Genomic DNA, 23,620 nt, shown 5'->3' on the forward strand with positions numbered 1-23,620 from the left:
ACAGAAAGAGACATATGTACCAAGCAATGATGCAGGTAAAGGATTGAATGACAGACAGAAAGAGACATATATACCAAGAAATAATGCAGGTAAATGAATGAATGACAGACAGAAAGAGACATATTCATCAAGAAATAATGCAGGTAAATGAATGAATGACAGACAGAAAGAGACATATGTACCAAGAAATAATGCAGGTAAATGAATGAATGACAGACAGAAAGAGACATATTCATCAAGAAATAATGCAGGTAAATGAATGAATGAAAGACAAAAAGAGACATATGTACCAAGCAATGATGCAGGTAAATGATTGAATGACAGACAGACAGACAGAGACATATTCATCCAGCAATGATGCAGGTAAAGGATTGAATGACAGACAGAAAGAGACATATGTACCAAGCAATGATGCAGGTAAATGATTGAATGACAGACAGAAAGAGACATATGTACCAAGCAATAATGCAGGTAAATGATTGAATGACAGACAGAAAGAGACATATGTACCAAGCAATGATGCAGGTAAAGGATTGAATGACAGACAGAAAGAGACATATGGACTAAGCAATAATGCAGGTAAATGATTGAATGACAGACAGAAAGAGACATATGTACCAAGCAATGATGCAGGTAAAGGATTGAATGACAGACAGAAAGAGACATATGTACCAAGCAATGATGCAGGTAAATGATTGAATGACAGACAGAAAGAGACATATGTACCAAGCAATGATGCAGGTAAATGACTGAATGACAGACAGAAAGAGACATATTTATCAAGCAAAAAATGCAGGTCAATGAGTAAACGACAGACAGAAAGGGACATATGTACTGATAAGCAATAATGCAGGTAAATGAATGAATGGTGGACAGAATTAGACATATGTGTCAAGCTATAATACAGCATAATGAATAAAGACAGAATAACACAGGCTAATGAATGGACAGAAAGAAAAAAAAAACCCACAAAAAAACACATGTCTCGAGCAACAACAACAACAATAACAATGGCCAACCAGTAAGTCCTTGAAACTGCCCTCTCCTTGTTTCGCTCTTTCAAGAGAACTTCCTGCCCATACTCTCCAAGAACACACATTAACAGTAAGGCCGTCAACAGTGACATTGTTCTTACAGACTCTCTAAGGAAATAAAGCTTAGAAAAGAAACTGAGAAAGACAGTCACAAGCAAGAGGAGGAGTGGTAAAATATTTACACAGACCTTGTTCAGAAAGCTGCCCCCACATTTAACATTCCAAGTGGCTCATATTTACATTTCATTAAAAGGAAAAAAAATCCATAAATGATTTCTCAAAATTCAATAAGATTTTGTTCTCTCCCCTCCTCCCTTCTACCTTTTCGCTTCTGTATCCTGTGCAAATGCACATACATAAAGACAGTGAAAGCTTTTTGTTTACGTCTCAGCTGCTCGAAACTTTAAAGCAAAAAATCATGCAAATGAATTTTCTTCCAACAAAAGTACTTACTAACACAGGTTTTCAAGGAAAAACAACAAACAAAAAAACCCCAACAAAACAAAAACAAACAAAAAACAAAACCAAACCAGAACCTACCCCCAACTCCCTTAAAAAAAGGGTAAAGATGCTGCCACACATTTTCAATAGATATATGCATCTGTAATATTAGGTATTTACAATATACTTACAAAAACTATCATCTATGCATATTGTTCAAATTAGACATACATATGTAATATATCAATTATTCAACTCTACTTACATAAAGTATTCACAACATATATTGTTTAAATCTAAAAGTTAAATCCATACTATTGTACTGGTTATTTGCGACAAAATACTTACAATAATAAAACCTTTGACATATGTCACAAGGATTATTTACACATATATTTTAAAACAGACTAAAAAATCAATTCTTAAAATTATTTTTTTCAAAACATAAATATGCAAAACTAAATTTTGCTTTATTTGTTGAATTTCATTTCATTTGATCCAAGATATGGAAGGATAACATAGTGTTCTGCTGTTTAAAACTATGAAAAAGATGTGCACCTAATATACAATTTTGTTTTTAAATGTGTACCTAAAATGTTACAATTCCACATCTAAAAATAAGTACTGAAAAACCAACAGTCTGGACAGAAAATCCACTGTCCAGTTGAAAGAAAACCCACAATTTGTTCTTTCCCTAACTTTCATACATAAAATACACCGAGAAGGGCTTGCCCAAGCAATATTGCACTCAACAACAGAACTCTACCATTTCATCTGGCAGCCTTTTGATGTGTGTGTGTGTGTGTGTGTGTGTGTGTGTGTGTGTGTCTGTGAGTGTGTTCATGCATGTGTGCATGTGTGTATGAGTGTCTGTGCATGCATGTGCACCTAAGTCTGTGTGTATGTGTAATATTACAGTACATATCTAAGTATCCATCTGTACACTTTTCTTTTTCAGATCAGTCATTTTGCACATGATACATATTCACAAAACTCAAGTTCATATCAAAGTACACACCTGTACACTTTCTTTTCTTTTTTAGATCAGTCAATTTGCACATGATACATATTCACAAAACTAGTTCATATCAAAGTACACACCTGTACACTTTCTTTTCTTTTTCAGATCAGTCATTTTGGACATGATACATATTCACAAAACTCAAGTTCATATCAAAGTACACACCTGTACACTTTCTTTTCTTTTTCAGATCAGTCTTCTTCTTCTTCTGCGTTCGTGGGCTGCAACTCCCACGTTCACTCGTTTATACATGAGTGGGCTTTTACTTGTATGACCGTTTTTACCCCGCCATGTAGGCAGCCATACTCCGCTTTCGGGGGTAGATCAGTCATTTTGGACATGATACATATTCACAAAACTCAAGTTCATATCAAAGTACATACCTGTACACTTTCTTTTCTTTTTCAGATCAGTCATTTTGCATATGATACATGTTCATAAACTCAAGTATATATCAAAGTGCACACCTGTACACTTTTCTTTTCTTTTTCAGTTCAGTCATTTTGCATATGGTACATATTCACAAAACTTAAGTAAACACACAGACGTGAGAACCGAGCCGCATATGATACAATTCCAGAGACACACAGTGTCACCTAGGCCACAAAGGCAGGCAGCACTTCGGAAATGTCCTGGCGACAGACAGGGCAGCGTTTGTCGGGCAGACGACTGGTGCACTCAGCACAAGAGAAGAGGTGGCCGCAGGGCAGGAAGATCATTCTGGGCTTGTCCGACATGCAGATCTTGCACACCAGAGAGTGACCCCCATCATCACCGTTTCTGGGCCCAGCATTGTTGGCATCATCACCTGTAGGGAAGAGTGGGTCTCAGTAAGTGTCCTTGTCTGGTGGAATAAGCTGCACCATGCTGCACCACACTCATTCAAATCATTTATCTTACTGGGCCACACATCACATGAATGTGATCTCTAAATGTCGAAGAATCTGATCTGTTATTCAAAGTAGCTAAATTTAAATAGACAGACTGACAGACCGATAAAGTGAAAGAGACAGAAAAAAAAAAAGACAGACACCACTGGCCTGATTAGAGAATGACATCAAATTTTCTGCTGCTGCATGTGGAGCAACACAAATGCAGAAGACCCAAATTCAAAATCCAGTCGGATTGAAACCTTTCAACAAAATATATATAACAACCATAAATCAAAATGCAGGTCCATGAACTTAATTACTGTTGCCCTGTGACACTTACATTAATGAAAGCAAATGATATTACAGCAGTCCATGTTTATTTGAGACTACGCAACAGTCTGTGTGTCATCATTATGTGCGACTTGTAACCTGGTGTTCAAACAGACTTGGATTTACAAATGTGTTAAACTATCAAATTATCCACTGAATGGTTTGATGGAGTCTCCCGTCGGTCCGATGGATAAGTAGGCAGGCTTATCTGTTGGTGTGTGTCCTCATATGGGAGAAGAGGCCGATTTTGGATGCGCAGCACTTCCCACAGGTGTTGCAAGGGAAGACGTCTCCAGAAGTTGAGCCCTGCTTCCTTCGCTCACGCTTCTCCTTAATGGCCATTGTTCTCTTGTTTTCAAACGTCTTTATGCCACTAGAGCACAGCATCCTCCAGCGACAGCGGTCACGGGCATCAGTTTCCCAGGAAGCGATGTCTATGTCACAGGCTTTGAGGTTTGTCTTCAAGGTGTCCTTGAAGCGCTTGCAGGGTCTTAGTTCACAGTGGCCTTCCTTCAGCTGGCCATACAAAAGCATCTTCCGGATCCTGCTGTCTGTCATGTGGACAACGTGTCCTGTCCAGCGTAGCTGGCACTGGATCAGCAGGCTTTCGATACAATACCTCTTTCCACTTCAAATTATGTGATACCAGTGGTTTATCACCATTCTAACTTTACTTTTTATTTATTTATTTTTTTTTTTTATACAAGAGCATCACAACAACACTTAATTTTCAAGAAAAGAGTTGACAAGCAAAATGCATGAAATACTACTTTTGAACAGAGAAAAGAAAGGAACAAATGATTTGGAAACCGTAGGGCATCAGGGCAGCATGTAGAAATGACTCATTCATCAGCTTTAAAACATACAGAAAACATTCCTCACATCCTGCATTCCCTGGAATCTTCTCCAGGAAAGAGGAGGAAAGTACACAAGTTCAAGTACATTTTAAGTAAATAAGTAAATGAAATAAAACATGATTTGACCACATTCAGGTTTCATCCTGTAACTTCCATAAATCTGAGCTTCTAATGCTACAACTTACTCCTGAAACACTTCCTCAGAGCAAACAATATCCATCTTCCAAAAACCCGTGAACCGTCACTGACTGACGACTGGGAGGTCATTGATTCATATCCAAAGACGGACATATCACTGTGGGTTTTTTTGTTTTTTTTTAACCCATGGCCAGTTCCTAGCCAGAGTCAAGTGTGCTACAGGCTCTAATGAGTAGATCAGGATGATTACCCAGCTGAGTGACATCCATTTCACAGACCTGTCTTTCGAGACTGCTGTTCAAATTTTCTGACCAATATTGCAGGTGTCTGACATCTCTGGAGCAGAGTGTTCATGACTCACCCTGTGGCTCTGCTTCCAGGGGAGCTCTGTGATGGTGGTCAGCTCTCAGCCGCTGAACCTGCTGCATCAGGGACTGGATCTGCCGGTCTTGCCACCTCAGCTGCTCTTCCTTTTCATCCAGCTGTTCATTCAGTGTCTGCACAGTCTGCAATGATACCCCCATTCAAATGAAAAGTTTTTTTTTAGTTGTGTGCTCGAATATTGAAAAATTCTGAGGCAGCCCACATCTATCAATTAGTCACTGCTTTAATATCAGGGCGAATTCAACGGGTCAAATCTTACTGTCATATCTAGCAAAGTTCCACTGTCATTCAGTCTTTCCGGACATTCTGGGTTTCACTTTTCATAACAAAGCACTCGTCAAGCATTCCTTACATAAGCTGACATGACAGTATGACAGCTGATGAAGAGGCAGAAATCATTTCAATTATAAATTATATCTACAAAGCATGAAATCAAAAAGATTTATTTTAACGTCAACTACTGCAAAAAACATAGCATGTAAATCTGCATCACCTGATACAATCATGCTTTTTGCTCATTGTCAGAAAATGATTAACAGTCAAACCAAAAGAAAGGCAATACATTTCCTCCAAAGCCAGTCCTGTGCAGACAGATTGCCATTTCATGACATCAACGTGTAAGCAACTGTTTCGATAAAATCTATCAATGTTTTAAACTATTACTGACTTCATCACAGTTTCCTGGTTTGGATATTGCACAACAGAAATTCCAAATACTTGTCAAACACACCTCAAAGAAACCGAAATGCATGAAAAGTTGTGGATGGAAAGCCTGAGATAGTTTTCTTTAAAGCATAGTTGAAACACAGCAAAGAATACATATATACATATATGCATGGTTTGAGCTAAAACCTTCTTTGCTGTAAGCTAAATTACAGTAACACTGTGTGTTAGTGATCCCTTATTTTTAATGCCACTTCATCACTGATGTTGTTATCTTATTTTTTCAACAAGATGAAGTTGAGGAGAACGAATCAGTCTCAATGATAGTATTCTCAAGAACAGAAGTGCAGAAAAGTGGAAACTGAGCTCCCAGTGGCTCAGGCCAATAAGAAAACTTGTTTACTGACAATTACGCGCCACTAATGCCATAGACAAATTATCCAAAGTTTGTTCTAAATATTTTTAAAAATTTTCTTTATTTTTCATTTTTATTACTGCTTGATTTTTTTCTACTTCAACACTGATTGTTATCGTGAGCATAGCAGTGTATCACTCTGAGGATCAGTGGAACATGCTATGCTCAAAACGTATTAACTGGCAATATAATTGTAGTCAAAAATAATGTTGGTCTTCCAGCAGCTGCAAAGAAATAATTAGTGTCACTAATGATGATGACCAGTATATCATGGGTACAGACTGTGCCAGTGGTATAAGCAGTTGTGGGATCTTTTTTTCTGTTGCCTGCCACTACTCCAGGTTTAATATCCTATCTGCTTCATTGAAAAGACACACAATCATTTATTTCAAGGATCGTCTTGGAAACACACATACATACAAGCATACATGCACACCCACACACAGAAAGTCTGTACACAAAAAAAGTATTACGTTACAATAACATTCCTTAATATGATTAAAGTGAAGACACATTACATACCTGCTCTTTTTCCTGCAGCTGTGTGTCTTTCTGCTGCAGCTGTGCTCGCAGCTGTGCTCCTTGTTGCTGCAGCTGTGTGTCTTTCTGCTGCAGCTGTGCTCCTTGTTGCTGCAGCTGTGCTCCTTGTTGCTGCAGCTGTGTGTCTTTCTGCTGCAGCTGTGTGAAGGTCTGACGGACCACCTGTTGCTGCCTGCAGATGGTGATGTGGTTCTCATCAGCAGCCTTCAAGGAAGCCTTCAGGATGGCTTCATTAGGATAGCGGCCTGCAGCAGCAGACACAACACTTTGGTAAAAGGTAGGCCTCCAGAGTCTGTAGTCATTATCACTTCTGCCTGTCAGTCAGTGTGGACACTGTCTCACAACAACAAGTATGGTGATAATGTGTCAAAAACTTCATTTTGTCTCAATATGTATGGCAGTGATTCTATCAAAATTTTGTAATCTTTTTTTTTTTTTAAACAAGTAAATTTCTATTCCAGATAATGACAGTATAGTCAAGCAATCCTTAGCCTTGAAAACAGAGATCAGTTTCACTATCACCTTGAAAACAGTTTTCAGTATCACTATCCGAGATTAATTCATTAAACAAGAGACATTTATATGTATGCACTCACACATGTAAGCACTCCATGAATGCACGTGTTCAACTTCAACAACATATTTTATGCACGACTATTACTTGATCAATCATTCAACCATCAAAGAAATCAATCTATAAATATGTAATTCCGAAAAAGTGAAGAAGAAAATAATTCTTGATGCTACATTATAATCCACTGTTTCATCTAACAATCGAAGATTCAAACATACTGTGTCTATGTCATAAACCACCTTCAGCAATGAAAACACAAATGTCTGAACAGTTATTCACAATCTAGTAAAGCCAGAAGTATCCTGTAAAGAATTCTAAGCTGTGTGCAAGCACTGTCCAAACTCACTAGTTTGACAGAAAAACTTGACGATAGCGTGTTGGATTTGCGGGAGGGTGTACCCACATGCAAGGGCGGCCTTGACAGCTGTCATGTCCAGAACTGATGACCCTGGCTCCTCCCCCACCACACCACCACTGCCACTGACACCTGTCAATCACCAAACAGACATCTTCATCACATCATGATTGCCTTGTTGTACATGAATACCATAAAGACAAGGTGAAGTTTGTTTATTAAAAAAAAAAAGTATTGTGTTGCAATATCATTTTTGTTTTTTTTATCATACATCTGACACTGAATGAGATAATATGGAAATGCATGAGACAGAAAGCATTAAAAGCAGTTTAAATTCATCACTGGTTAAACAGAATTTCTGCACAGACTTGTTTACATCTTGTACACTGTACAGTGACTTTAACATCTGAGGGCATTTCATCAGATGATTTTCATTAAGTAACCTAGTGTACAAACTTGTAATCATGCAAGCATGTGTATAAATTATCAAACATAGCAATATAACTTGAAAGAGTCTGAACCTCTCCAGAGATATAAACAAAACAAAATTACACACTGACATGATTTTACAAAAGTATATATATATATATATATATATATATATATACTTTTGTATTGACAGGATTTTATTCTAAATTGTAATTTGGTTGAAAATGTGTCAGTTTTCATGAATGCATTAAACAGTATCACCATGCTTCCATAATATATTATGTCATAAAAGTATCACATAATTTATTATAAACCATTTCAGAATGAAGTACAAAAAGCACTCACCAGCACTGGAATCCTTGGGATATTTCACTTCAGCCAAAACCTGATGACAAATCAGCATGTGAAATGTCAGAGGAATTATGCAAAAAAGAAAAAAAAAAACCTGAAATTTTTCATTGTAATTTTTTGTATCAATGTATGCTTATAAAATTTAATGTTAAAATTATAACTAAACAATAATGGCATGATACACTGTCAACACCTTTACATTTGTCTAACCATATCACACAGCAAAGTTGAAAAACGAAAACTGTATACAATTCATTTTTATAAATAACAATAACAAGTAGAATTTAAAATACTTCTAGTCAAATGATACAAAATGATCTATCAGAAAAAAAATACTGTGCACTTTGCAAGGAATATATATATGCATGTGCACACACTCACACAAACACACACACACACCACAATCTACACACACGCCACAATCTGCACACACACACACACACACACACACAAGAAATACCTGTTGGTTCAAAGCCTGGGTGATAAAGTCCTCGCCCTTGCAGCTGATGACGTGAAGGCAGGTAGGAGACACAGCAGCATGGGTAATCCACACGTCAGCTTCTTTACTCCAGTCGTACAGCTCCACCCCACAGCTATAACAAACTGCCTTGTCACTGTGCCCTGCACACATCATCATGAGAATAGAACAATGCCACTGCCATGCACATTTCACTGACAGTTATCTCTCTCCACGTAATGACATACTGTCTCTTTTGTCAGTGCTGCACACATTATTAATGACAGTCATCACTCTCCACATCATGACAATGTTATCGCCTCGTCACTGCATACATGATTACATCACTGACAGTCATTATCACACTGACCATCATAACTCCAGATCATCATGACAACAGAACATCATCTTGGTCAGTGCATTTTCTAGTTCTACACATTATTGTCTTGTAGTTTTAGGCAGTCATTGCTCTCAACATCATGACAAAGACTTAGTACTAACACTGCTGTGCTTTTAATATTTATTTATAATCATTGACAGTCATCACTCTCCATGTGGTAATGACAACAGTATACCTTGTTACTATATCATCATCACACTGACAGTGATCCTTCTTCACATGGTTCAGAAGCATCACTGTGTTCAGACAATATACACTACACCACATCTAAATAGATGCCTGACCATCGGCATAAGTCAGGCCTTCAGGAAAAAACAACAACCCCAAAACCAAAAAAACCAAACAAATGAATAAATTAATAAAAAAAACAACTAAATGGTCATGACTATAATAGTACTAATAGTAATACTTCACCTTGTCACTGCATACATCATCATCACCCATCATTCTCCACATTACAATCATGATAACAGTACACTGCCCGCAGTGCCCAGTTTTAGTGAAGTGCCTATTCACTGCATAATATGATAATCTAGTCATCATTTTCCACATCATGGTTATGACAGTGAAACATTCATGAATTACCATGTCACTGCTCATATAAAAGCCATCATTCTCCACATCATAACAACAGTATGTGTACAAGTTCTACAAGACACATCTAATCTATTGCCTGGTCACTGTATGCATCATCAACAGTCATTGCTCTCGTAGTCTCTACATCATGATATTAAGTAAAAAAAAAGTTGTCTTGTATTGCACACATTCAATCCATTATTCAATATCTTATCAGTGTACCTCCCACACATCATTATCACACTGTCAGTCATAGTTCGTTCTCCGCATCAAGACAATAGAAAATTAAAGTACACTGCCTTGTTGTAACTTACACACATCATCATGAATCACATTGGCATAAACTAAAAGTGTGATTCACACTTTTGATTTGACCTCTCCCCCCACCAGCCATCCCATTCCCAATCATAATATTGTAAACAAAAACTTAAAAAAGAAAAAGAAAACACACATACACAAAAGAAAGAAAAATATTACGAACTATAAACAGAAAGTGAGAAACACACACACACACCCATGTATATTATACACACACAGACACACACACACACACTCATGATATATGATATACACAACAACTACATAACAACAATAAAAACAACCACCACCACAACAACAGAAAAAGTGTTAACAATAATGAGTGGTAACTCTCTCCATTGTCAAGGTACACAACTTTGAGTGGATGCTGCTTACGCTACAAATTCAGCTTGCATACAGGTAAATAAAATTTACATTGGAACAAACCCAGACACATCCTTGAAAAAGGAAGTTCTGGACTTGTCTTTATACTGATCATTTCACATTCAGCAGCAATGACAGAACTATGACTATCATATGTGCAAACACAAATTAGCATTTATTCAAGACTGGTACAGCCTTTTAATACTGAACATGCAACAATATATATATATATATATATATATATATATATATATATATATTCGGGAGACTGACCCATATATATATGGACAATACAGAACAAACAAATGGTTATCTTGATGGATTTTGTTTTACTTGTAATGAAAGAACAGTGAGGCTAGGAGAGTAATTCTAAAATTTTCTAGTAGCTGATTAACAATAGAGTGGAAACTCTCTCCATTTACAAGGTACACAACTGTATACCTCATAAATGGAGAGAGTTACCACTCTTTATTTGTTAATAAATTCTTTACTCTCCTAACCCCATTGTACTTTCATTTCGAAAAAAAAAGAAGTTCAGAAAGGAATTGGAAATAAATGTTTAGAATCTTACCACTGAAGAAAAATCCAGCAGAAGCCATGACATGAGCAGGGAAGATTTCGACACACATCTTAGGCCAGCCTTGGAAACTACCCAGCCTGTCTTCCTCCTTCTGATACTGCACATACTTGATTTTCATCTCAGAGTCAGTTTGTTTCCTGGACACCTGCTGCTTAAAATACACCAGTCTGATACACTGCTCTTGTTTTTGTGAAATGTTTCCCACATCAAAACCCATCAAGAATGGACATGAGGGACACACCTTCCTGTGCACAACACCAGGCTGATGTCCATTGAGAACCAGCACAGTTCCACAGTAAACACACATCACATCCTGCTGCTCTCTCCTGAAAATGAACCCTTCTTCTGCCCATGTCTGGTACTTTGTGCTGCTCATGGGCTGGGGGAATGTGTTCAGGCGGTGACTGGCAAACAGATGATCATAATGCCCTGACTTGAGCTTAAAAGGATGTGTGATGGGTTCTTGATCCAAGACACCTGGCTGAGCCACTGCGTTTGATGTGGTAGCACTATGAAGAATCTCACTCTCAGTCTCAGCTTCTGAATCCTGAAAACTTCCTTCTTCGTCTCGTTGGTGCTGCTCTGTCTCGGGAAAAAGCACCCTCTGAACTCTGGCTGTTCTGCGAATGTTTGTTGGTTGCGGTGACTGTTCTGGTGTCATGGTGTTTGTCTGACTACGGCTGGGTAAATATCTGGCATAGGGATTTTCCATCATCCGTAACAAATCAATTTGCAAACTATCTTCCGTCATCACCATACCCTCGTCTGATGGATTCAGCGCTGGACATCTGGGGCTGACAACCCTGTGCACTGCAGCCGGCGATTCGTATAACTTGCAGTCATTTCCCAACAAATCACTACCCCAATCACAGAACTGTACTGCACATGACTGGCACATCACTTCATCTCTTATACTGTCAGCGGTACGTTCAAAATAAGCACCTGCAGCTTTGGAAGCAAAATTTGAGATGGCAAAGCAAGCATCACTTGGCATCGGCCACTTTGCAAAGGAAGACAGCCTATGCAGCGCCTTGGAAGGCATTTTCAAATGCAGAATTGGTATTATTAATGTCCAAAATATACACAAACAGTTCACTGAACGCAAAGCAGTAATATATCATCCAATTTTATCACAACAATTGAACAGAGGTATGGTTTTGTTTAGCAATCCGCCATATTGGTGTGTTTTTCAACCTTTCCGGCGGAGATCAAGTAAGGGACATAAGCAGACACGAGCTTGGGTTGAAAACTGGTGAACTTGACCGAATAAACTATTATTATCATTGTCTAACTCACGAGAATTTTCTGAGAGTGTTTGAATATTGTTGATGGTCATACATATAGAATATAACGTGAATCGATCACTTGTCATATAATATCAATGGTGACAAAACCAACACGAAGAAGAAAAGGACAGAGAGCTAACATAGATGATCTAGTGATTGTTAACGATGAATCTTTGATCTCGGATATAACTCATTCTTCACCTTTTGCCAAAAGTGATCATGAGGTATTATCATTTACACTCTACGTAGATGAAGGTTCAGACTATAATGATGAAACTTTTCGATTTGATCTCGCGAAAGGAAATTATGACAAAATGAGAGAAGAGACGGCAGATGTTGACTGGACAAAAATTGTAAACAAAAGTGAAAAAGAGATATGGGATCAAATTGAACAACATTTATTAACAATTATGAATAAATACATTCCTAAAGTTAAAATAAAATCTGGACAAAGTCCCAAGCCAGCATGGATGACGAATAAAGTAGTTAAAAGTGTAAAAAAAAAGAAATCAGTATAATCTATATAAGAAATTTCTGAATAGCAAAAGACACTATGACTATCATAAATACATTGACTGTCGAAATGAGTGCAACCGAATAATTAAAAAGGCAAAGCGTGAATATGAGAAGAAGCTTGCAAAAGAAATTAAATCAAACCCCAAATATTTCTGGAAATATGTCAAGTCGAAGACAAAGGCAAAGGTTGGAATAGGACCCTTAAAGACTAATGATGAAATCTGTTTCCGGTAAGGATAAGGCAACCCTATTAAATTCCTTTTTTGCAAGCGTTTTTACGAAGGAATCTAGTGATAATATCCCTCGCCTAGAAGAAGGAGAAAAATCGAATGGAAGATTAGTGGTGGACATTGTTGTCACACCTGAGGCAATTTATGATAAATTAAAAGGGTTAAATCCCAACAAAGCCCATGGCCCTGACAAGATACCCCCCAGAGTATTGAAAGAGTTAGCTAGAGAATTAAGTGTACCCCTGAGTATCCTCTTCAATAAAACTTTGGAAAGTGGAATTATTCCAGACGTGTGGAAGAAGGCAGATGTTGTCGCGATATTTAAAAAGGGAACCAAAACTGACCCTGGTAATTACAGGCCAGTGAGTTTGACGTGTGTAACATGCAAAGTATTTGAATCCATAATACGAGATACAATTGTGGCACATATGTCAAATAATAATCTATACTCCAAGTGTCAGCATGGGTTTAGAAAACACAGATCTTGTATTACCCAGCTCCTAGAGGTAATGGAAGACTTCACAGACATGATTGATGACGGTTTTAACATTGACATTTTGTACCTTGACTTTAAGAAAGCATTTGACAGTGTCCCTCATCAAAGATTGCTTGTTAAACTGAAGGGATATGGAATAACAGGAAATATTTATAAGTGGATAGAGCAGTTCTTATCTGAAAGAGTTCAGAGAGTTAGAGTGGGTAAAGAATTCTCAACTAACGAGAAAGTTTTGAGCGGAATACCCCAAGGAAGCATACTGGGACCTGTTCTATTCACCATCTTTATTAATGACCTTCCAGACATTGTGACAAGCAATTGCAAGATATTTGCAGACGATACAAAACTGTATAACATAAGTAACCACAAGGATATACTACAAAGAGACATTGACAGACTACAAGACTGGACAAGACAATGGAACCTATATTTTAATGCCGCAAAATGCAAAATCATGCATATAGTTAACAGAAATCCTGGACATGAGTATTATATGGATAGTCAAAAAAGTATAAGCATTACTAAATGTACCGAAGAAAAAGACATCGGAGTTATCTTTGACTCAAAATTTACTTTTGAGAAACATATTCATACGGCAATCAATAAAGCAAATAGTATGCTTGGAATTATTAAAAGGACCTTTACTTACCTTGATAAAGAAAATTTCCTTTGTCTATCTATATAAAGCCTTGGTAAGACCACACTTGGAATATGGTAACACTATATGGGGATACCCAAACCGGAAAGGATTGCTAGCATCAATAGAAAGGGTGCAAAGAAGAGCTACAAAATTATTAAGTGAACTAAAAGACATGGATTATGGAGAAAGGCTGAGGCAACTGAACCTTCCATCACTGAAATATAGATGATATAGGGGAGATATGATCCAAGTATACAAAATCATATACAATTTAGATGATCTAAGAGTGGAAGATTTCTTTGAATTTAACACTGTTGAAAAAACACGAACCTCTAGCAAAGATATATATCCAAAACATACTCGATTAAATGCCAAAACATGCACTTTTACTAACCGCGTTATAAAATGGTGGAACCCACTAACAGAACTAACCAAAACAGCACCAACTCTTAACCAATTCAAGAATCTTCTGGACGCTGATATAAATGTAAAGATAAAAAAGTATGAATATGATGATTAAATTACTCGTAGGAAAATTACCGCATGCAATGCAGACACTACTCAATGTTGACGAAAAAGAAGGGACATCAAAAAGGCCGCGAGGCCTACTTCGTCCCTGTTCTATACCTATACCTATACCTATCAAGTGTTACGGCTTTTAGGCTTTACTGTGATCAGCCTTTAGCTCAGTGATCAATTTGGACTTCTCTTGAAAAAGCAAAACAAAAAAAGAAACACACACACACACACACACACACACACACACACACACACACACACACACACACACACACACACACACACACACACACACACTTTATATAAGAGTGGGCAGTTACTAATGTTATGGCTAGCTTCCAATGGAGAAAATTAAACTCGGAATCCATAATCCTTCCAGTGTTTATCTAATAAATTCTTAAAACTGTTAAGTGTTCCTGCAGCGACAATGTTACTGGGCATCTAGATTATTACAGAAGTGAATCAGAAGTCATTAGCTGCAGTGTTTTCACACTTAGTTTTGCAGATGGTCAAAATCTAATAATCAAATCATCAGTCACACACTTGGGATCACACATGCTTGGGATCCAGTTGTTTTTAACCCTACAGCATTCTATACGCTTTAAGTAAAATTGGAAATTTATGTGGCAATGCATCCTGATTCCACTGAATTACCCAACCAAAGCATGTGTGTGTGTGTGTGTGTGTGTGTGTGTGTGTGTGTGTGTGTGTGTGTGTGTGTGTGTGTGTGTGTGTGTGTGTGTGTGTGTGTGTGTGTGTGTGTGTGTGTGTGTGTGTGCTCGCACGTTTCTCGGATTATATATAGGTAGCCTATATCTCGACTTTTATGAAACTCGGACATATCGCACATATCAGTTTAGCATCACAGTCAAGGATTTTCAAAGTTCTTCATCAGTATTCAAAATGATGGGAAGCGTCTGTTTCGTTTTACTGAGAACATTATAGTGAATCTCAGGCTCTATTTGTTTACAGTTGTTTTACCGGCGATATATAGTTTTATGCTTCAGTTCTGGCCTTGTTGATATTTTCCTTCAGTTCTAGCTCAGTGCTCAGCATAATATATTTGGACTGAGTAAAACGGTCGTACGTGTGTCCTGCACCGATTGTGTTGCAAAGGTTTGGCGCCGGCTAACCCAGACGTACATGTGAGACAGAATTTGTGCTTCTGTACGATTTCAAGTGTCGTGTCTCCATTCAGTCTAATATCATCATCTTAGATGAACAGACTATAAATAAATAAACGAACGTGTCTCCATGACATCATCCAGAGTTTCAGCTGTTAATACATTTGAATTTCTCAGTGCTGGCTGATTACTCAGTCAGTTTTGTTATCAGGTAGGCTATAACTTGTTCGTTTCCATCATCTTTTGGACAGCCTGGCTGTTTAGCTCTCACATATGTTGCCGCTCGGGAACTGAAAGTTCAAGGTAATCGAAATCACTGACGTCACTGATGTCCCATCACTGACTTAAAAAAACTGAGTCCGTTGGATAGTAATGCACCGGGTCACTGACCATCAAACAATGACGGGTGCCTGTTGTTTTCATCAGTTCTCAACGACACGTCGACTTTTGCCGCTCTGTAGAACTTTCCTGTCTTGTACTCATAAAACCGTTGGGGCTGGTGTCTTAACTGAACCTTGCATGTTTGGAATTCCCTTACAAGCTTGGAACAGGCATAAGGAGTGGAATTTTGTTGACTGATGTCCCGTAGTCACACATGGGTTTGAATGTAGACATTTTGTGAGTTTAAGTATTAGTTTTCATATTTGATGATGTTATCGTTTAAAAGGCAGGAGACTGCCGAGAAGGAGGGTGGATGGTGAGTTGGGTGGAAACCGTGTAGAAGGAAGGTGGGATCGAACTGAACAGGTCAGTATAATCAGTGTTATCTTCGGCTGTCTGCTGCATCTATTGCATGACCTCAATACATATACATCAGTACATGACATACATACATACTTGTAGATACATAGATACATATACATTCATACATGAATGCATGCACACATACACAGATGCATGCATACATGAATACATACGTACATGCATACATTCGCCGGGTCTCCTTAGCCTACGCAATGAAAACGACTCACTGAAGTGGGCGCGAAAGCATTATAGCAACTGAATATCTTTTCGAGTTTCATTTTCAAGGAGGCGTAAAATCATGCAGACTGATCCATATACACCACACATATGCTGTAAAATGATAATAACAGACGGAGAAGATGCCTGACGTATGTCAGTAGAAAGCCTACTGATGTGCTTGTCCGGCCTTGAAAGCCTGCAATAATTTTTCTATGCATGTATGAAAAAAGAAGCTAAAATTAACCAAAACCAAGAAACAAAATAAGCAAATTAAGTGAACTAACTAACTAACTAATAATAATAGTAATAACATATAAGAAAAATAAAAAAGAGAAAAAATACGTTAAACATAAATACTGTAATTAAATAAAATATTTTCGGATCGATATTCGACATCAATAAAGTTTACAAACAACAACACTTAACAACAATAAATATATTTATAGGAATAGGAACACACACACACACACACACACACACACACACACACACACAAGGTGTTGTGTAAGGGAAGGAAGTGCACAGAAAAACAAAGACCTGAATTATTTCCCTTGCATCGTTCTCCAGAAAAGGTTGATTGTACTGTAGGGGTCAAAAAGCTTCATAAAAGCTGTACCGTTGTGAACTAGACTTGACTAGACTAGACTAGACTACACTGCACTGTACTGCACTGCACTGCGGCACTGCTCTGTACTGTACCATACTGTACTGTGCTGTGGTTTTACTGTACTGTGCTGTACTTTACAAGTACTGTCCTGTTCTCTGCTGTACTATACTGTGCTGTACCGTACCGTCAGTTACCGTACCGTACTGTACTGTGCTGTGCTGTATTGCACTGCTCTGCACTGTAATGAGTGTGTTCCGTTGTCAGGATGCATCGAAATGTACTGTCACGGGGTGTCACAGTTCTGTGTGCTGTTTTAAGTTACGTACATGATGTTTTGTAATGTGCTGTGACGGGCACAATAGCCGAGTGGTTAAAGCGTTGGACTGTCAATCTGAGGGTCCCGGGTTCGAATCACGGTGACGGCGCCTGGTGGGTAAAGGGTGGAGATTTTTACGATCTCCCAGGTCAACATATGTGCAGACCTGCTAGTGCCTGAACCCCCTTCGTGTGTATATGCAAGCAGAAGATCAAATACGCACGTTAAAGATCCTGTAATCCATGTCAGCGTTCGGTGGGTTATGGAAACAAGAACATACCCAGCATGCACACCCCCGAAAACAGAGTATGGCTGCCTACATGGCGGGGTAAAAACGGTCATACACGTAAAAACCCACTCGTGTGCATACGAGTGAACGCAGAAGAAGAAGAAGAAGTAATATGCTGTGCTGTTCTGTATGAACACTGCAGTGACGGTTGGTCATTCTTCAGAGACCCCAATAAAGACTTCACCTTGCCTGAACTGTGTCGCCATAGTGCGGCGCTACCTTTTTATCTCGTTTATTTATTTTTTTAGATAATATATATATATATATATATATATATATATATATATATATATATATATATATATTTGTGTATGTATGTATATTGGTTTTTTTTGTTTTTGTTTTTAAACTATGACAAGCTTGTGTGTGTGTGTGTGTGTGTGTGTGTGTGTGTGTGTGTGTGTGTGTGTGTGTGTGTGTGTGTGTGTGTGTGTGTGTGTGTGTGTGTCCTTCCTTGATGCCTTCCTCTTTCCCTTTTTTCGATTTTTTTTTTCATATGTATTTTCTTGTTACGTTTCTTCAAAAAAATTTTTTTTTCTTCGTCAGTCTTAATAGTTTTCTTTCTTTCTTTCGCTCTTTTCTTCTTTCTTTCTTTATTACTCCCTTCCACTGATTCTTTCTTTTCTTCCTTCTTGTCTGTTTTGTCTTCTTTTTTTTCTCCTTTCTTATTTTCACCCTTTCCTGGTTTTCTCTCCCACCCTCTCCCCAACCCTCCTTTTTTGTTTTTATTTATCATATATTACTTTCCGCCCTTCCTGTCTGGCAGTCGTTCTTTTTTTTTCTTTCTCTCCTTCCTTCTCTCTCTCTCTCTCTCTTCCCCCTTCTCTCTCTTGCTCTCCTTCCTTCCTTCTCTCCTCCCTTCCTTCCTACTTTCTTTTTTTCTTTCTTTCTTCCTTACTTTATATATATCTCTCTTTTTCCTTCATTCTTTCATCCCTCCCTCCCTTCTTCCTTTTTTTTTATATACTTTCTTTCTTCCTTACTTTATCTCTCTCTCTCTTTCTTTCTTCCTTTCTTTCTCTTCTCCCTCAGTGTTCCAGCCATGTTCCGGCACATGAACATCATGATATCAGCAGTGGGCAGTGCCAACACTTGTAGTGTCAGCTGGATTGGGTGAAGACGTTATGAAGAGCAAGAGACCAGCAGCGAATTCCTTCAAGTGGGAGCACACGGCCAAAAGAGCTCCCAAGCCAGACTGACCCTGGCCGGATTAAAATTTATTTTGTTTTTCTTCACCGTTTGTTGTTGTTTTTGTTGTTGTTGTTCTCCTTCTTCTTCTTCTTCTTCTCCTTCTCCTTATTCTTCTTCTCCTCCTCCTCGTTGTTGTTGTTGTTGTTGTTGTTCTTGTTCTTGTTCATCTTGTTGTTGTTGTTGTTGTTGTTGTTGTTGTTGTTGTTGTTGTTGTTGTTCTTCTTCTTCTTCTTCTTCTTCTTCTTCTCCAACTCCTCTCCCTTCTCTTTCTCCTCCTCCTCTTTCTTCTTCTTGTTATTGTTTTTGTTCTTCTTGTTCTTGTTCATCTTGTTGTTGCTGTTGTTGTTATTGTTATAGTTATTCTCCTCCAACTCCTCTCCCTTCTCCTTCTTCTTCTTGTTTGTTCTTGCTCTTCTTGTTCTTGTTCATCTTGTTCTTGTTGTCGTTATTGTTCTTCTCCTTCTCCTTCTTCTTGTTTGTTCTTGTTCTCGCTCTTCTTCTTCTTCTTGTTTTCTTCAGTCTTCTTCTTTTCTTTCTTCCTCCTTGACGCTGTGAAGGCAATGGGGCGCCGCACACACGAACAGCTCACCAGATTCAAACCCAGGTCAGTCGCTGGGTTGTGTGTCACAAGCCTGGATCTATGTGCAAAAGGGTTTCCCTTTCCATTCTACGATGCTATAAGTCCATCGTTTTTTTTTTGTTTTTTTTTTCTCTTCTTTCTCAGTCCCCCTTCCTCTCCCTTCCTCATCAGTTCCTCGGATGCTTGTTTTAGCAAGGACATTGGATCTTGTTGCTTGGCTTTATTGCTTAATTGGACATTTTCTTTTTGTGTCAACCCGTTTCTAAGAAAACGTGCAACTTATACAAAGAATTGGATAAAGATAAGAAGTTAAAAAAACAGCAACCCAAAAAACAAAAACAAAACAACCCCCCCCCCACAAACAAAAAAAAACCCAACCAAACAAACAACAACAGCAGAACTTATAAAAATATATCTCTTTGAAAACAATTTAGGGAAAACAAAAGGTTTGGGAATCACGAATACTGTCGTCACAAATTAATACACCCTTCCCTACCCCCCCCCCCCCCCCCCCCTCCCGTCATGCTACTTCTTGTCACTCAAAACAAATTATTTCATTCTATTTAGCCATCTTCTGTGTCAGTGAAACAGGAGAATGGAAACAACAACAGCAACAACAACGACGACATCATCAACAACAAAAATAACATTCTGTTCACGTCTTGTAAAAGCAGGGAAGTAGCATTAATCACAACAGTCGCGGCTGTAGCGGAAAGGAAAAGAACCAAAACGGACTCTTTGAAAGAACTGTTCATGTTTAGACTTTCTCAAAAGAAAGGGAAAAAGAGAGATGATTTGATACATTAGGCCTTATTCCCATGTCACGGAGCTGAGGAAATAAAAACATAACATTCGGGAAACAATATATTATCGAATACCAGTATACATACAAACACAAACGCCGAGACAGAAGGAAAACACACACACACACACACACACACACACAGAGACAAAGAGACACGGAGAAAGAGAGAGAGAGAGAGAGAGAGAGAGAGAGAGAGAGAGAGAGGGGGGGTGGGGGGGGGGGGGGCGCAGACAGACAGACAGACCGATAAAGACAGAGCTAGAAAGACTGAGACAGGGACAGAGAGGCAGACTGACAGACATACATACAGAGAATAACAGACAGACAGACAGACAGACATATATACAGGCTGAGCCAGAAACAAAGACATTGAAAAAGAGAGAGACGATCCCACTTCATATCCCCCCCCCCCACCCACCCTTTCACATAATCATGCTGTCCAGAGCAAAATGTATGTGGGGGGGGATCACGTTTTGCCCTGTCACCAGACGGGAAAAGAAAGCCGGCGTACAGCCCAGTGGTGTCGAACTGTCTGCCCATGCCACTCAGTCGTGACCGCTGGGAGCACGTGCACTTGACCTACTGTCCGTCGTGTGTGTGATGGGGTCAAGCAGAGGAGTGAGAGGGGTCATCGCCAATGGACAAAGTGATGTCAGTGCTGCCTACGTTTCATTTTCTTTGTCCATCTCTCTTCTTTGCCCCCCCGCCCCTTCGCCCCCCCCCCCCCAAAAAAAAAAGACAAACTGATGTCAGTGCTGCCATGGTTTCATTTTCTCTGTCCATCTCTCTTATGTGCCTCCCCCCTGGACCACTCTCTCTCTGTCTCCCCTTTCTCTCCCCCCTTCCAAACGTACTCAAACACAAACACGCTTTAGCACACACATACACATACACATACACACACCACCACAAACACAGACACACAGACACAGACATACACACGCACACGCACGCACGCACACAGATACAGATACAGACACAGACACACACACAGACACAGACACACACAGACATACAGACACAGACACAGACACAGACACAGACACACAGACACACAGACACACACACACACACACACACACACACACTATTGATCCTGAGAGAAAGAGAGGGAGGGAGGGAGGGAGGGAGGGAGAGAGAGACAGAGACAGAGACAGAGAGAAGTAACAGAAAAGATTCGGTCAGTAAATAGATAATTACTTTTAAAGTTTAATTGCTACTTCTCTTTACAGTTCCTGTGTGTGTGTGTGTGTGTGTGTGTGTGTGTGTGTGTGTGTGTGTGTGTGTGAGTGGGCGCGTGCATGTGGGTGTGGGTCTCTCTCTCTCTCTTTCTCTCTCTCTCTCTATCTATCTATCTGTTTATCTAAGTGTGTGCGTGTGGAATGGAAATGGAGAAGTACGCAGGCGTTCCATTTTCCTTGCTTATATTAAAGACAAAATTTTACAAGTTTTTTTTTTTAAGATTCCTGAATAACGTGCAACACTGTATCTCAGTAACAGTACGACACTGCAAACGAAACCATTCATTCCATTTGTGACGAAGTCCATCAAAACAAGACCTTTGACCCTTCATTCATGCGATAATTATAGCACCCTATGCCATAAGAAAGAACAACAAAGACTGTCCCTGTTATCAAAAGCTGAGGGTCACACAAAAGCTCTTTAACAGCGATTGGTCGAACATAGCTGAGGCAGTACAGGAAATGACGTCAAACATTGTCATCCATGACCAGCACTGAAGCAGACCTCTGTGGCTTTTGCGGCAACGCACTACACACAGAAATTCATTCAAAAACTGGAACCAGCTGCCCTCACACAGATAAACAGCTTCTTGCGTAGTTGCAGCCCACTCCGGAAATTGGTACATCCTTCCTCCCAGAATCCCTCAGTATCCGAAAACGAAGGTTGTGCGGTGCAGGTTTCTTTTCCTTCTTCTTCTCCTCCTCCCAGGAGTACGTACGTGTGTAGTAGACCCCAAGAAAACATCAACATTCTTCCACTCGTTTGACCTTCGTATACAAAGTAAACCCCGTGTAATGCCGGGCGGCCTAAGACTTCGACTAAACGTTTTCAGGTTCTGATTAGTGTCAAAGAACACCACTTCAACGTTGACTGATAATCGCTCACAGTGGAGATGTTTAGAATTTCATTTAAATACTGTTATCCAGGTCAACCACACACACACACACACACACACACACACACGCAGACAGACAGACAGACAGACACAATCACACACGGCACGCACGCACACACATACACACACACAGACACATACACACACACACGCACGCACTTCTCACCCCCGTCCTTTCCCTCTCCTCTCCTCCACACCTCACCCCACCCTCTGTGACCATAGCAACACAAAATATTCCGACTTTACAGGCAAACAAAATAAAACGTGGCGACGTATTAAGAGCGACATGCAAGTTCCCTGGGAGGGTAGCCACGATTTTATGCAGGTAGAAATGAATAGTGCCGTTGAACAGATGGTCATTCCCGTTCCCTGAATGACTTTCAGCCCAAACACACAATCACAATGGGATAAAAAGATAACAAGTCCACCGTGCTGAGATCAAACAATGGTCAGAAACAGTACCAGCACGCTCTGCAGAATTTGGTTCCAGACATAATAATTATTATTGCTGGCAAACTTCGGAAGGAGGAGGCAAACATTCAGCGTTCGCCCATAGTTTGTGGTAGGACCTAACACAAAACACAGGATGGAGTTCCAAGACTGATGGGTGTTGTGGCCGAATGGTCAATTTTTACATTTATTTGCTTATTTATCATCATTGTTGTCTTATGTATTTATTTATTTATTTATTATCATTACTTTATCATTATTATTATTACTATTTTTATATTATAATTATTTATTTATTTAATTATTTATTTATTTATGTAAGCTTATCTATTATTTATTCACCTTTATTTTTTCTTTTTTTTCCTTTTTTTTT

General features: G+C 39.0%; 1 protein-coding gene across 1 annotated transcript in view; it reads right to left on the bottom strand.

Annotated features, from left to right (window-relative positions):
* Window positions 1-246: 246 nt before the first annotated feature.
* Window positions 247-23,620, bottom strand: part of LOC143290688 (putative inhibitor of apoptosis) — a 38,397-nt gene continuing 15,023 nt past the window's right edge. Inside the window, exons 4-9 of the mRNA XM_076600217.1 lie at window positions 8,865-9,025; window positions 8,399-8,438; window positions 7,673-7,756; window positions 6,678-6,940; window positions 5,055-5,199; window positions 247-3,304 (exon numbers count right to left, since the gene is read on the bottom strand). Of these exons, the coding sequence (XP_076456332.1) occupies window positions 3,093-3,304; window positions 5,055-5,199; window positions 6,678-6,940; window positions 7,673-7,756; window positions 8,399-8,438; window positions 8,865-9,025 (905 nt within the window). The 3' untranslated portion in view covers window positions 247-3,092. The remainder of the gene's footprint in view (window positions 3,305-5,054; window positions 5,200-6,677; window positions 6,941-7,672; window positions 7,757-8,398; window positions 8,439-8,864; window positions 9,026-23,620) is intronic.

Source organism: Babylonia areolata, chromosome 1 (genome assembly GCF_041734735.1).
Source record: "Babylonia areolata isolate BAREFJ2019XMU chromosome 1, ASM4173473v1, whole genome shotgun sequence".
NCBI lineage: Eukaryota > Metazoa > Mollusca > Gastropoda > Neogastropoda > Buccinidae > Babylonia > Babylonia areolata.